Below are 16,284 nucleotides of genomic sequence, written 5' to 3' on the forward strand. Positions count from 1 at the left end.
ATGGCGGCCCGCGGACTTCCGCCCTGAACCATACCCGACCCCCCGAGCCCTTTGGAACGTTGCGTCATCTCCGCACCAGGAAGGCGAGGGCTCGGCGGAAAGTGCCGAGGGTGCAGCGGAAAGTGCCGAGCCCTGGGTGGGCGGTGCCGAGCGTCCGGCGGAAAGTGCCGATGCTGTGGCGGAAAGCGGCGAGGCTGGGAGTGGGCGGTGCCCAGACGCGAGACGGAATGCTGCGAGGTCCAATCCGTCGGCGGCGGAAGCAGCCGAAGCGCTTCCGGAAAGTGCCGAAGCCCTTCCGGAAGGAGCCGAGCGGGCCGGCCGTTGCCGACGCACCCGTAGCGGCAGCAGCCTGGGCGGCCCCGCTCCGCTTCCCCCCGGGCCCGGCAGCAGCGAGCGACCGACGCGGCCCAGCGCCGGGACCCCGCACAGGCCGCGCCGAGCCCCGCCCCCCGGGCCCGCCCGGCCCGGCCCGGTTCGGTTCGGTTCGGCTCCCGGCCCGGCCCGCCGGCAGGATGATCAAGCTGTTCTCGCTGAAGCAGCAGAAGAAGGAGGAGGAATCGGCCGGAGGCACCAAGGGCAGCAGCAAGAAAGCGTCGGCCGCGCAGCTCCGCATCCAGAAAGGTACCGCCCGGCCCAGGTCCTTCCCCGGCCCGGTACCGCCCCTCCCCCTCCGCCCCGGTACCGCCCGGCCCAGGTCCTTCCCCGGCCCGGTACCGCCCCTCCCCCTCCGCCCCGGTACCGCCCGGCCCAGGTCCCTCCCCGGCCCGGTACCGCCCCTCCCCCTCCGCCCCGGTACCGCCCGGCCCAGGTCCCTCCCCGGCCCGGTACCGCCCCTCCCCCTCCGCCCCGGTACCGCCCGGCCCAGGTCCCTCCCCGCCCCGGTACCGCCCCTCCCCCTCCGCCCCGGTACCGCCCGGCCCAGGTCCCTCCCCCTCCTCCTCCGCCCCGGTACCGCCCGGCCCAGGTCCCTCCGCCCCCGGTACCGCCCGGCCCAGGTCCCTTCCCCTCCTCCCCGGCCCGGTACCGCCCCTCCCCCTCCGCCCCGGTACCTCCCGGCCCAGGTCCCTCCCCCTCCTCCCCGGCCCGGTACCGCCCCTCCCCCTCCGCCCCGGTACCGCCCGGCCCAGGTCCCTCCCCCTCCTCCCCGGCCCGGTACCGCCCCTCCCCCTCCTCCTCCTCCTTCTCCCCGGCCCGGTACCGCCCCTCCCCCTCCGTCCTGGTACCGCCAGGTCCTCCTCCGGCCCGGCCCATTACCGCCTTGCCTAGACCCTCCCCGCCCGGCCTAGCCCCACCCTCTCTCTCTGGCCCGGTATCGCCCGACCCAGGTCCCCTCCCCCCCGCCCTGGTACTGCACTGACTGGCCCAGGTCCCCTCCCCCTCCCTGGTACCGCCTGGCCTAGATCTCTCGACCCCCATCCCGATACTGCCCAGACCAGACCCTCGTGGGGAACTGCCGGGCCTAGACCCCGCCCCACTCCCCAATTCAGTACGGCCCAGTTCAGATTCTCATTGGGAGTAGCTGGGCCAGCCGGGATGCTCTGACCCTGGCAATACCCGGCATGGTACTGTCTGGCCTGGCCCAAATCTTGATTGGTAGCAGCCCCCTCCCCGGCTCAAATTCTCTATCCACCTGACCTAGTACCACCCGGTCCCAGTATTGTCTGGCCCTAACCTGCTGGTACCATCTTGCCTGGTCCAGATTCCCTGACCACCATCCAGCCCAGACGCACCTACTGGTACCACTAGAATGGGCCCAGATCCCCTCAACTTAAAAGATGTAACCCAGCTGAAGCTGCTGCTAAGGGAGAGACCCGCCCAGACATGAGGGAAACCCTTACTCAGAAACATACTAGCTGGTGCAAATCCTGGGGTGATTCACAGATCCCCTACCTTCAGCGAAAAGGTACTGCCTGGCTCAGGTGGGTGCTGGGAGTTGGGGGGCCAGCCTCCTTCCTCTACTCTGCACCCCCACCAACAGCCTGTATTGGTGGGGAGAGACCCCATCCACTCATTGGGAGGCACCCACAGCCAGACCCCAAAAATGCCTCCCAATGGGGGGAAGCACAATGGGGAAGATCCCCCACCTGCGCCTTCCTACACCCACACTAGAAGGTGGCTACTCCCCCTCCCCCCCATGAGTGAAAGCCCCTCTATGTTGTGGGGGCCCGGCATCCCCTGCTCACATATTGGGCAGACCTCCACGTTCTCCTGCCCATTGCAGAATCCCATGAGCCCGGTGATCCTCTTGCTAGGGAATGGGGGAATCCCTTCTCCTCCTCCAAAGGGGCTTTCTGCTCATCTACCCCCACTGGGGATCTGCTAAGTTCCCTGTAAGCCGTGTGGCCATGCAGCAGCCTATTTAGCACCAGGCAGGCACTCAGGGAATCTGGCCAGGGACTGGCCAGGGGTGGGAAAAATTAAAGGGAACACTGCTCTGCTCCCCCCTCCACCACTTTCTCTGAGCGCCACCCCCCATGGAGGTCTTCCCCAATGGGCCCCATGCTCTTCACTGCTGAGGGTTCATACAGTCTCCCCAAGATATACATACTGAAATGCCCCAGCCTAGACACATGCTGGGGAGGGCTTCTCAGGGGGAGGAATATTCACTGGAGGGGGGGAACAGGCGAGGGGATGGCGAGTGTGGCAGGGCTCAATATGAGGGCGTTCTAGTGGAGGTCCTTAGACGTGTGTGGGGAGGGTCTCATGGGATTTCCCCGGTGGGGGTGGGGGCCCCCAGTGTGTGTCTGGGGCTTCTGGGTTTCCCCAGCAGGGAAGGAGGACCCCCCGTGTGTGTGTGGGTCTCCTGGGATTTCCCTGGCGGGAGTGGGAGCCCCACACAATGGGAACTCATGTTCATGGGGGAAGGGGTGAACCCCCTGGAGGCCTCTGATACAAACCCCACTGCATAACAAATCAGGCATACCTGCAGGCAGCACTAGCTGTGCAAGTGTCTTCAAAGGGCAGAAACCTGGGTTCTCCCCACTTCTGGCTGTGCCCAGAAAGATACCAGGGTCCATACCCATTTGCTTGTGTCCCAGTCTGGCGCTCCAGTTCACTCTTCCAGAGGGGGCAGGTCAGTGCCCTTGGCTCTCTCTGCCCCATCGTGAGCTGATAGGGGATCCTGGCTGTGCTCTGGGGACGTGCCCGGTGAGGTTCAGCCTATGCCCTATTGGGAATGTGTGCCCCCTCCCTGGCACGTTTCTGTACATTGCACCTTCACCATGGGCCTGATCCTGCTGGGGCCCCATCCCATGAGGGAGGGCAGTCGGAGACCCAGTGCCAGGGTGAGCTGGGACACAGCCTTAGCACATCCTGTTGTGTGAGTTAGGGCAAGGCTGAGTGCCTGGGGGTGCACTCAATATGGCATCTCCCCCAGTCTGCTCCCTGAGAGCCAGTGTCCTGACCCCAGCCAGAGTATCATGGACCTCCAGTGAAAAGGAGTTAGTAGGAGGCCCCCAGGTCTGTCTCCCTCCCAGGGTGGGGGGCAGGTAAGGATTATCCCACCCACTGTTGCAATGCCCCTTTCTGATCCAGAGATCTGCCCCCTATGGAGAGTGCAGTGGGCATGGGGCTCCTCCGTGGGGGGAGGGATCTGGGGTTATCCTCCGAACTGACTCATCTCTCCCTGCTTCCCTTCTGCCTCCCAGATATTAACGAACTGAATTTGCCGAAAACATGCGAAATAGATTTCTCCGACCAGGACGACCTCCTCAACTTCAAGCTAGTTATCTGCCCTGATGAGGTGAGGTGGGGGTGGGCAGAGAGGGGGTCCGGCATGTGGGTGGGGAGCAGGGAGTCCTGCATGCCGGGACTTGACTTTCTCTTCCTGCTCCCGGGGAAGCCCCAGCTGCAGCTCAGCTGACAGGCTCAGCCTGTGCCCAGACTCTGGTTGCTGCTTCTTGCTGGGCGGGCACTGGCCCAGGCCCAGGGTGCCAGGCTGCCAGAGGCACAGCTGGTGCTACAGCAGACCTGGGAGGGGGGAGAGGCAGCTGGACGGCACCTCCGTGTGCATGAGGTGATGGGGTGCTGGAGCCCGGGGAGTGAGATGGGGGAGGGGCTGCAAAAGATTCATGGCTCTGCACATGCCTCTGCTGTCCCATCCCCAGATCCAGCCCTGCTGGTGCCCCTCAGTCCTGGCTGTCCCCGCCACTGCTATCCCAGCTCGCTCACCACAATGCTGCTGGTGCCCCTCAATCCTGAATATTTCCCTCCTCTTACCCCCCTGCTATCCCAGCTTGCCCCCACAGCCCTGCCAGTGCCCCTCAATCCTGACTATCCTCCCCACTGCTGTCCCAGCTCGCCCACCACAGCGCTGCCAGTGCCCCTCAACCCCACCCTGGATCAGGCCCCACAATGCCAGCTGAGCTGAATGGCACGTGGAGGGAGTGTGATCAGAGCCCCTAGTTGCTGCATTTCTGTTACCCTGCACTTGGATGCATGGGGCCGGGCTGAGCCCAGGCCCCTTGGGGTGCTGGGGGCCCGCATGAGAAACCTCCCTCGCTGAAGGTCTTTTCTCTTTCAGGGTTTCTATAAAGGGGGGAAGTTTGTCTTCAGTTTTAAGGTAAGTCCCTTCCCCGCCTCTGGGATGGAGCTTGATTTGCACAGGAGCCTTGCCCGGCTGGGGGGGAAAAGGGGGACCCTTGAGGCTTCCCCGTGTTGGACTCTCTTCGCGCTGTGTGTGAGCCAAGGAGGGAGTGTTGTCCCCACGAATCTGGTGTCTCCTCTCCTGGGAGGGATGAAGGTGCTGTGTCTGCTCAGGAAGCTGGGGACATGCCCACAGTCCCCCAGAGCTGGCAAGAGGACCCAGGAGTCCGGGCTGCTTGTGCCTTCCTGCTGCGGAGGGAGCAACACTACGGGTGGGGGGGATTCCAGAGCTCCTGTGAGTTGGTGGGTTCAGAGAGTCTGGGCCCAGCTGCTCTGCCATTGGGGGGGCCTTGGGAATGACTCTCCTATCTGTCTGTCTGTCTGCAGGTAGGCCAAGGCTACCCTCATGACCCTCCCAAGGTGAAGTGTGAGACCATGGTGTACCACCCCAACATAGACCTAGAGGGCAACGTCTGCCTAAATATCCTCAGGTAGGGAGCGCACCCGGCTGCCCCACTCTATCACTGCAACCCCCAGGCCGGTCTGGGGGATTGCCCCACCCACGCAGATCGGGGAGGAGGGCGGCCCCTTTCCAGTGTTAGGATCCTTCACTGCCCCACCTACACAGATTGGGCGGGGGAGATATGGGGTGTGACCTGGTGCCTAGAATGGACCTCACTGAGAATGCACACTCAGAGCAGACTGCAAGAAACAGGGCAGGCACACGCCAAAAACTGGTAGTTTTAACTACAGTTAGATTCACCAAACCGGTAGCAAATGAGCTGCAATACCACACCGGTTAATAAGAAGCCAAACACAGCCCTCTTATGGGCGGTCCAGCCAGTGGTTCCCATCCCAACAAACTGGTCTGATATAGTGAGAGGTTACTGAAAACCCAATTCACCCTGCGTGAGATTCCACCAGTCCCAGAGGATCAGATGCTTCCACCGGGTCAGAATGTATCTCAGATCTTACCCGGATATCACTTTGTCAGCCAATCCTTAGTAAACTAACTGAGAATGTATTAATTGCTGGCTTGTAAAGTCTCTCTGGTAACTTCCAAAAGATTGGACGGTCCTCAGTCTGTTGTTCAAAATGCTTCTCTTAGAGCAGGGGAGAGCAAACTTTTTGGCCCGAGGGCCACACTGGGTTGCGAAACTGTACGGAGGGCTGGGTAGGGAAGGCTGTTCCCCCCAAACAGCCTGGCCCCTGCCCCCATCCGCTCCCTCCCACTTCTCGCCTTGTGACTGCCCCCCTCAGAACTCCTGATCCATCCAGCCCCTGCTGCTCCTTGTCCCCTGACTGCCCCCTCCTGGGAGCCCCCCCACTCCCATCCAACCCCGCTTGCTTCCTGCCCCCTATTCACACCCCCGCCCCCAGACAGGCCCCCTGGGACTCCCATGCCTATCCAACCACCCCATGCCCTGATCTCCCCCGCCTCCCCCCCGAACCTCTGCCCCACCCAACCGTCCCCTGTCCCCTGACTGCCCCCTGGGACTTCCTGTCCCTTAGCCAACTCCTCCCTGCCCCCTTACCATGCTGCTCAGAGCAGCAGGAGCTTGCAACCCTGGTGCCCAGCCAGAAACAGCCACGCAGGAGCGGCGGGCCAGAGCACTGGCAGTGTGGTGTGGTGAGGTGAGGCTGCGGGGGAGGGAGGACAGCAGGGGAGGGGCTGGGGGCTAGCCTCCCCGGCCGGGAGCTCAAGGGCTGGGCAGGATGATCCTACAGGCCAGATGTGGCCCAGGGGCTGTAGTTTACCCACCTCTGTTTTAGAGGAAAGAGGCAAACTGGAGATGTCTCAGGTGCCTTTTATATCCTCTGCCATGTGTATGGAAAGTTGCTGTCCCAAACAAAGCCTACAGCCTATGTGTATGGACAAAGATAGAGTCTGAGATCACATGTCCACATCACTTGCCCTTACATGTTTTACTGAATCACAGGGTGGCCACTGGCTCCTTGCCCTCTGAGGTAGCCTTCGGAAGTGAGTTGATTCTTCTGAGTAGTCCATTCACAATGGGCTGGGGAGACTGAATGTTAACTACCTTGTGGGTGTTCCCCGAAGGAAAAACGCATGTGGGATACAGATAACTAGCCAATCTTCACACCCTCAGATGCCCTGGTGATCTGTGGATTTAACCAGGATAATTGTATTTGACTTTTCCATTGACACCTCACATGATAGACTTGGTATAAGATTTGTTGCAATTGTATAACAGTGGTAGCAACTGCTGCAAATGGTCATCTTCAATCATACAGAATCACGGGGGGAATCCCCTGTGGCCCACTCCCATGGAGCCAGGGGGGAGGGATATAGGGGATCCCCCGTGGCCTGCACATAGGGAGCGGGGCGGGGAGAGAGAGATGGAGGATTCCCCTCCAGCAGCACTGCCCTTCTCCTTACATACAGGTCTTGGGGCAACCCCTCCTCCCATAATCGTGATGATCCCCACCCCCCTAGTCAGATTCTGATGTGATCCCCACCCCAAAACCCCCGGCCCCATGCCACCTGTCTGGCTCTCCTCCCCAGTCAGAACCTGGGATGATCCCCTGCCATCCAAGTGTGGTGTCGCTCCTCTCCTGGGTTGGCCACAGGGTCCTCATTTACGGCTCTTTTCTGCCCCACAGAGAGGACTGGAAACCCGTACTAACAATAAACTCTATAATTTATGGTCTGCAGTACCTCTTCTTGGTGAGTACTGGAGGGGGGGAATGTTTCACCTGCACCATTGGTGGGGTGGGAGGGGGAGGACATGTTGTGGGGGCCGTGGGGCAGGAGGGACTTGGTGTCCCCTGTGGTGTTCGGAATGGAGGTAGCCCTGGCATTTCAGCAGGGCTGGGAAGGGGCGTGGTTGCTTCCTGCAATGTGTTTGGGGGCTGGTCGTAGGGTGCTGATCTCTGTCCCCTTGCAGTTTGGGGGAGTGGTCAGGTGGGGTGATTTCCTAGGGTCTCTGGGCAGGCTGTAGTGTGTGTGTGTGTGTGTGGGGGGGGGGGGGCAGTCCCCTCAGAGCCGAGGGAGGCACTGGCAGATTACTCTGTGCCAGGGCTGGGGGGCGGGGGTGTTGGCATAGCTGTGTGCTGAGCTGCCTGCAGTGCCATGCTCCAGTCCCCATGGTCTGTTGCCTGGCAAGGCCCCGGGGCCGGCTCTCCTGTTTGTTTCCATCTCTTCAAGTCCCTGGTGCTCTGCTCAGCCCTGCCCAGGGCTTCCTCACCCTGGCGCAGGCTGGGCGCCCTGTGGCTCTTCCTGCGGGGTGTGACTGGTTGCTGTGTCCTTGGGGGACGGAGCTGCCACCCAGCCTAGGGCAGCCTGCCAAGAGCCCATCACGCACCATTGGGATGCGGGGTCTCTCCTTTGGCTCAGCTGCTGTGTCCCTGGTGCCTTGGACTGACTCTGACACAATTGATGGCGCCTTTGGGGGGTCCTGGAGCTTCCCCTAAAGACTCTGGTCAACCTGATATGTGCAGAGAGACACCTGAAAGGGGACAGGGGGTAATGGGCTGATCAGCATCTGCTAGCAGCCTGAAATGGGTGAGCTTGGTGGACTGTTAACCCTGAACCCTAATGACAGGCAGCTTTAAATAGTAGCATCATGAAATATTTCGCTGCCGTTCTCTTGAGCAGACGCGTTCAGCAAATGTGCTTCTCCCCACAACCCCTTATCTGTCTCTTTCTTGAGGCAGTTCTACAGTCTATTAAAATCCCCAGGGGCAGAATCAGTGGAGTCCAATGTAACGTTAAAATACATCTTGCAGGTGGAGATCAGTACACACATTCCTGTCTATTCCTCCTCTCTCCCCCTGTCACTGTGGTAGTTGGGCGCCTCACAATCTTCCGTGGATTTATCCTCAGCAGCCTTGTGGAGCAGGGTCGGGCTGTTAAACCCATTGTACAGATGGGGCAGTGAGGCACGGAGGTGACTGATCACACAAGGGCAGTGATAGCACAGGGAAGAGATGATGCAGCTCCCAAGTTCTATAACCATTGGGCCATCCTGGCCCTTTAATCGACAGTAATGGCACAATTTCCAATGCCCTGCAGAGTGCAAGGGGATTAGATCTGAATTCTGCCCTGTTGCGTGCATTCCGAGCAGGCCCCAGGATAAAAGTCCTGTGACATGCTAGCTTGTAAAGACACCCTCTAACTTCCTTAAAAAGAAACCGATGCTTCTCCTTGAGTTTAAGACCAGGAAGAGACCATTAGATCTGGGCTGACCTCCCATACAGCGAGGTTTGGCAGACCTCGATTGTTGGTTTTTTGTAATTTTGATGGATCTTATTGTTTGTTTGTTTTACGCATTTTTTGAATTTTTATCCATTTAAATGTTTACGCTTTTCCAAAATGACGGGGTTTAAGCGTTTCTCCCCCATTTCTATTGTTTGCAATTTTCACACGTGTAGAAAATGATTGGAGGAGAGACGAACAATTATGTAGTGACCTTAGACGCTGAGATTTGAAGTTAGTTTTATCACTGTTAAAACCTAGTTGTCCACATATGTCAAATGATACAAAGTAAATAGCCTGAAATCAAACTCCGGTGAGTTCTTAAGCAACGTTTTTCTTTCTTTGCCTCCTGTAATTTTTGATGCTCAATGGAAATGTTTTTCATTGGTTGGTGGATGCGCAGTGACAGTGACGTTTACTGACACTTGCCAATTACAATGTGATCCTGCTGAGCTGCTAAATTCCATCCTCTCACTGCTGCACTGAGCCCAGTAACCTGAGTTCTGCTAAAGCATCTCCCAGGAATGGGATCTGGTCTGGATCTGAAGCCATCAGGAGACAGAGAATCCATCGCGTCCCTTGGTAGTTGGTTCCAGTGGTTAATGGCCCTCACGCTGTTAAAGTTTTGTGCCTTTATTTCTAATTGGAGTTTGTCTGGTCTCAGCTTCCAAACCTTCTTGTTCTGCTTTTCCCTGCTAGATGAGAACCTTTTAGTGTGTGCGCTGGAATCTAGTCTTCTCCCATTGTGATGGTTTGGGGGAGGGGGTCCATGGGAACAGCCTCCAGCCTTCCCTGAGCTTGGCCTTGGTTCTGAATTTGCACCACAATGAGTCACACCCAGCATCCCCTCGGCCTCAGCAGCTGTTCGGAGCCTGATTCCGGGTGTGAGCCTGGCTGGGTATGAGCCTTCCCTTTTCAAAGGGACCCACAAAGGGGTTTAAAAACCAGAAACAGGGCTTGTCCCCTCACACACATTTACAGTGAGTTTTTGAGATTTTCTCCATGTTTTTTCCACCTTAAAAAGGTTGGGAATGTCAGATCTGGGCTTTCGTGGTGTAGGCTGGAGAATCTATAGGAAGATTTTGGGATGTTTCTTCTGTGGGGGTGCTGATGTTTTAACAGTGCTGTCCTTTCTCCAAAATGGTCTTCAGTCATTGGAGTTAAATGGATCTTGAATATTTGACATAACTATGGGTTGTTTGCCATGTTGTGGTAGCCAGGTTGGTCCAAGCTGTCAGAGAGACAAGGCAGGTGAGGTAATAACTCTTATTGCAGTGGCTCTCAACTTTTCCAGACAACTGTACCCCTTTCAGCAGTCTGATTTGTCGTGATTACCCCAAGTTTTGCCTCACTTAAAAATGACTTGCGTACAAAATCAGACCTAAAAATATAAAAGTGTCACAGCCAACAGTACTGACAAATTGCTTCATTTTCATTTTACCACATAGTAAAATAAATCAATTGGGATATAAATATTGTACTTACATTTCAGTGTATAGTATATAGAGAAATATAAACAAGTCATTGTACGAAATTTTAGTTTGTACTGACTTTGCTGGCGCTTTTTATGTAGCATGTTGTAAAACTAGGCAAATATCTAGATGAGTTGACGTACCCTCAGAAGACCTCTGTGTACCTCCAGGGGTGCATGTACCCCTCGTTGAGAACCATTGTTTTATTGCACCCACTTTTCTGTGAGAGAGACAGATTGGCCTGCTAAATCCAGGGTTGTGAGTTCAATCCTTGAGGGGACCGTTTAGGGAATGAGGGTAAAAATTTGTCTGGGGATTGGTCCTGCTTTGAGCAGGGGGTTGGACTAGCTGACTTCCTGAGGTCCCTTCCAACCCTGATATTTTATGATTCTGATAACTTGTGAGCATACACAGAGCTCTTCTTCAGATCTGGGAAAGGTTCTCAGGTGTAACAGCTTAATACAAGGTGGAACAGATTGTTTAGCATAAGGAATTAACGTACGTTTAAGGAATTAACGAGGGACCCATTCATAGTGAAGTAGTCTATTAACACCTCTGCAGTTATAGGACAAAAAAGGTGGGTTAATGGGTAACAGATGGTTATAATGAGCCATAAATCCAGTGTCTTTGTGTCCATGATTTTTCGTGTCTAGCAGAGTTATGAATTTAAGCTCCCAGGCTCATCTTTTGAAGGTGTTGCAGAGGTTTCCTTAGAGGACGAGAACCGAGAGGCCAGATACAGAGTCAAGTATCAGGGGGTAGCCATGTTAGTCTATATCTACAAAAACAACAAGGAATCCGGTGGCACCTTAAAGACTAACAGATTTATTTGGACATAAGCTTTTGTGGGTTTCAGTTGCATCTGAAGAAGTGAGGTTTTTTTACCCAGGAAAGTGTATGCCCAAATAAATCTGTTAGTCTTTAAGGTGCCACCGGACTCTGTTTTTGCAGATATAGAGTGATCGCTATGTGAAAAGTGTTTGCTCAGAGATGATAAGGGTGGTCTTGTCTCTCACCGTTTTTCTGTGTGAGTCCATTAGCAATCGTAGTGATTGTCCTGTTTTGCCCATGTAGTAGTTTGGGCATGTAGTGCACTGGATAAGGTACACCACATGTAATAGGCGTGTGTACAATCCATGGGACAGGGCCCAAGATGGCGGCGGTGGCAGAGGAGCGGCTCCTGTCGGAGGGGAAGGAGGCACCATGGGCTTGGCACCCCTCTCCCTGCCCCCCCCAGCTCCAGGGGGGCCCGGCGCCCTTGGAGCAGCTCCCTCAGAGCAGCACGCTGGTGGGGCTGCCCATCGTGGCCATCAAGAGCATTCTCGGCTTCCTCTCCTGCTATGAGATCAGCCAGCTCCGCCTGGTGAGGGGTGGAGCTGAGGGGGGTTGGGTCATCAGCTCCTTCTGGTGAGGAGCGAGGGGGGCCAGGAAGGCAGCACAGGGGAAGGGGGGAATATCAAGCCAGGGCCCGACTGACCCCACGGCCCTGCTGCTGCCGCCCCCCAATTCCATCATGTCTGTCCCTGCTGCTGGGAGGGTTGGGGTGAAATCCCCCCCCTCCCCCGGGTTTTGTCTAATGCAATTACTCAGGTCTGTCTAGAGGAAAAGGGGGTGGGCGAAGGGGAGAGGGGCCCACTGTCACCATCTCTTGCAGTCTGATGTCGTCCGCTGGACCGATCTTACCTCATTACTGTGCTGGAGTTGTGGAAAAGCCAGGCAATTCCCCCCCACCCCCAATCTTCTGTTCGGCAACTTCTTAGTTGGGGGATGCATTTGTCCCTTTTTCCTTTCCCCCCCTCCAATCCCAAATAAGAGCCCCTGTGTTAAGCCTTTTGGTTTATTTGCCTCGGGAGGCATCCTATTTGTTTGCTCATCAGTTTCCTTACTTAATTGTTACATTCATCTCCTCTTTGATTTAGCTGGGGATTGGTCCTGCTTTGAGCAGGGGGTTGGACTAGATGACCTGCTGAGGTCCCTTCCAACCCTGATATTCTGTGACAGGTGGGTGCGCGTGTGGGGTATTTATCCTCCTAGCAGTGAAGATACAGCTGCAAGTTTTGCATCAGTTGTTCTGAGAGGGTCTGGTGCTGCTTTGAGTGGGTGGGGAGCCTGCTTCTGATGGATGTGAGGGGCTGTTTGCAGACCAGGGGAGGGGCTTCGGGAAAAATTTCTTTCTGGATGTGATCCCCATCCAGTATGGGTTGTAGTTGTTACCTGATATCCCGTGCGGACCCTGGAGCGGTAGGAGACAATCAGGTTGTACCGTAGGAGTGTCTTTGTTAGACACAAAAAGTCAGTAAAGACACTGGATTTATGGCTTACTACAGCAGCTGATGACGCGCTAACCTCCTTTGTCCTACACCTGCAGAGGTGTGTTAAGTGCCCACTTCACCTTGAATGGTCTCTGACAACATAATTAGAGGTAACGCTGCAGGGATTTCAAACGAGCTGACTGTGGCCTGGGCGACATGCAGAGATTGTGCCACTGTAACTTCGTCAGCTAGAGTAGTGATGTTTTACCCACTCACCTGCAGTGGTATGACCTTAGCCTGGCTGCGGTTATACTGGTATAAAGGTGTCTTATAGGACTATAATGGCATCCGCTGTATGTGATGTACTGTGTTAACTGTAGCGGGGTAGTTGGTGATACAACTTTCTGTTGCTATGCTAGCTCTGATCTAGAGCTTGACCAAAGATCGTCAGTATCCGCCCCCATTTTACAGGTGGGGAAACTGAGGCACTGACCGGGACGGTGGCGAACCAGGACTAGAACCCAGGTGTCCTGTTCAGTGCTCGGTCCACTAGGTCACAGAGTCTCCTTTGGTTAAAGTGACTGGAGGAGGGGGGATGCAGCAAGGGGCCCACGGAAGTGAGACTAAGGATTGTTTTGCAGCTGAACTCAGGGAAGGACGGTAGGGCTGGTGCGTGGCAGGGGGGTGCAGCCCTGACTTGGGGGGGGGGTGGTGATCAGGGTCATGGCCAGCCTCTAACTCTGTCTCCTCCCCTTTTGCAGGAGCCAAACCCCGAAGACCCCCTGAACAAAGAGGCTGCCGAGGTCCTTCAGAACAACAGACGCCTGTTTGAGCAGAACGTGCAGCGCTCCATGCGGGGCGGCTACATCGGCTCCACCTACTTCGAGCGTTGCCTCAAATAGAACTGACCAGCCGCCCCCACCCTTCCCACGAGAGACTCTGCCAACACCGCTGCCTTCAGCCACCGGGGGGCATGGGAGCCTGGCACTGGCAGGGCCTCCCTCGCTGCTCACGGCCTCTGCCCCGGCAGCCTTCCCCCCACTCCTGCCCCCTGGCTGGAGGAGAGGTGGCTGCTGAGGGATGGGGCAGGGCTTACGTTTGTATCCCCTGCCCCACCCATACAGCCCCCTCTTCCCTATTGGTCGCTCTCCTGCTGGTTTCCCAGCATGCTCAGGCCCCGAGCAGAGCGCCCTCTAGCCGTGGCCCAGCGTGAGCGCACTGGCTCCTCCCCCTGGCTTCGCAGAGCACATCTATTTATTAGGCGGGGGGCTACAGCAAGGGAGTAAGGCAGGCTGGGGGTGCATGCAGTCCTGCTGTGGGGGGGCCGGGCCCGTCCTCCTCTTTTACATCCCTCTTGTGTCTGGTTTTTAAAAACAAAGTGCCCCACTTACAGCAAAGCGAAGGCTGATTATTCAATGGGACTGGGCTGGAGGCAGGGCCTGGGCTGATCGAACCCCGCCCCCTTCTGCCCTAGGCCTCACCCTCCCAATGAACTGGTTCTTTGCCATGCTGGGGCCTCCTGCCAGCCCCGGGGCCATGAAGCCACTGTACTCTAGCGTGTCGGGTTATTAAAGGGGAATGTTAGCGCACTTCACTGCCCAGGGCCTGTCTGTGCCTTATTGCTCCGCCGCCCCCTCCTCAAGGGGTCTCTCGATGGGCTGCCCACCCAGCTGCCCCAGCAGGGGCCACAGGAGTCCATATCTACCCTCAGCCTCCCCTCCTTGCTTAGAATCATAGACTATCAGGGTTGGAAGAGACCTCAGGAGATCGTCTAGTCCAACCTCCTGCTGAAAGCAGGACCAATTCCCAACTAAATCATCCCCGCCAGGGCTTTGTCAAGCCTGACCTTAAAAGCCTCTAAGGAAAGAGATTCCACCACCTCCCTAAGTAACCCATTCCAGTGCTTCACCACCCTCCTAGTGAAATAGTGTTTCCTAATATCCAACCTAGACCTCCCCCACTGCAACTTGAGACCATTGCTCCTTGTTCTGTCATCTGCTACCACTGAGAACAGTCTAGATCCATCCGCTTTGGAACCCCTGTTCAGGTAGTTGAAAGCAGCTATCATATCCCCCCTCATTCTTCTCTGCTGCAGACTAAACAATCCCAGTTCGTTCAGCCTCTCCTCAGAAGTCATCTGTTCCAGGCCCCTAATCATTTTTGTTGCCCTCCACTGGACTTTTTCCAATTCTTCCACATCCTTCTTGTAGTGTGGGGCCCAAAACTGGACATAGTGTTCCAGATGAGGCCTCACCATGTCGAATAGAGGGGAATGATCACGTCCCTCGATCTGCTGGTAATGCCCCTACTTATACAGCCCCAAATGCCGTTAGCCTTCTTGGCAACAAAGGCACACTGTTGACTTAGCCCCAGCAGCAGGATGGGCCCCAGGCCTCTGGCATGCTGTGCTGTTTGAAGTGGTTTGTGGGTAAGAAGTAGGGGTTGATCCCCCCTGCTCCCTAGCACAGCGGGTAGCTCCTCCTTCTCTCCACACTTCTGCAACTGGCTTAGAAACCTCCAAGCCTTGTTAGTGGGCGCTTGCTGCCCCGAGGCTGCCCAGGCAGGCTTGAGAGAAGGGCAGATGTGCAATGGTGGGGGCGGGGTAAAGCCATAATATGGGCTAATGCAATTGCTGCCCCCTCCTGGCTAGGAAGGGAAGGGCTGATCTCTGGTGCCAGGTTGAGAATCAAGTGGCCAAGAGGGGCCCAGCTGCCTGGAAGTAGGGGATGGGCATCCAACCTCTGGCTGGGCCTCAGCATGGAGGGAGAATTCCCCATCAGAAGGAAACTGTAGGGTGGGTGGGTGGCCTGTTCCTACAGCCGCCTGGCTCGCGGCAGCCAGTTCTGTCTGCCTGTAACCTGCAGCCTGGATGCTGCAGCAACTTCTGTGGGGTCCTCTGCCCCTGTGTGAGGGGAGAGGGTGGAGCCAGCTGCACGAAGGGGGTGGTGGTTGGGGGACGTTTCCGATCTAAGCTCCTTCACCTGCCCCCTGCTGCTGACCCACCTTCCAAGCACCCTGTAGGGCTGCCTTTGCTCCTCCCTGGCTGGGTGTGGACTGAGCTTTAACCCGTCCCCTTGCCGAACCAGCACTGTGTGGGTGCCTTGGTGGGTGGCGATCCCTGTGGGAAGGAGGCTGTCAAGAAGCTGGGACGGGGGCAGGCAAAGCTGGGCCTCGTCGCCAGGCCTGAGGCAGTGTGAAATGTTGTCTCCCCACATCATGGTGGCGGGGGGCTCGGTTCTGCATGGAGCAGGGCAGGTGGATGAGATGGAGGGCTGGGGGCTGTGAGGGCAGTTTCCTGCCCAGGAGCAGGGAAGTGTCACTTTGTTCTCCTGTTATCCCCCACAGGGAGCTGTTTGTGCTGGAGCCCAGCTTGCAGATGAGGTGATTTCCCCCTGCCTTGACTGGGCAGCCCCTTGTCCCCTTTTCCTCACTAGGCTGGGGCTCCAGGGGTGCTAAGGTTGGAAGGGAGATTGTGATCATCTCATCCCATCGCTGGCCAGCCCAAGCTCTCACACCACCTGCTCCCGTGGGTGGCCTCAGGGGAGATGCGGGTGAGCCCTTGCTTGGCAGTCCTGACGCAAGGAGGGCCCAGTCCCTGCCCAGAGGGGCTTCTAGCCCTATGGATCCAGAGCCCCGGTGACCGCTGCTGTCACTGGGCCCTGGGATGAGGCTGTGTAGCAGCCGGGGGCCAGGTTGAGTGAGCGGGAGTATGACCGCCCCAGAGGGATGCCAGGACCTGGTAGGGAGCCCCATGCTT

The 16,284-nt window shown here is 56.9% G+C and overlaps 1 protein-coding gene across 1 annotated transcript; it reads left to right on the forward strand.

Moving 5' to 3' along the window:
• Positions 1-305: 305 nt before the first annotated feature.
• On the forward strand, positions 306-14,121 carry UBE2M (ubiquitin conjugating enzyme E2 M). Its single transcript, XM_050927624.1, has 6 exons — positions 306-621; positions 3,648-3,742; positions 4,523-4,561; positions 4,972-5,075; positions 7,210-7,273; positions 13,289-14,121. The coding sequence occupies exons 1-6, from the start codon at positions 513-515 to the stop codon at positions 13,427-13,429; spliced, it is 552 nt and encodes a 183-aa protein (XP_050783581.1). The 5' UTR covers positions 306-512; the 3' UTR covers positions 13,430-14,121.
• The last annotated feature ends 2,163 nt before the right edge of the window (positions 14,122-16,284 follow it).

The sequence above is a fragment of the Gopherus flavomarginatus genome, chromosome 18 (assembly GCF_025201925.1).
Source record: "Gopherus flavomarginatus isolate rGopFla2 chromosome 18, rGopFla2.mat.asm, whole genome shotgun sequence".
Taxonomy (NCBI): Eukaryota; Metazoa; Chordata; order Testudines; family Testudinidae; genus Gopherus; species Gopherus flavomarginatus.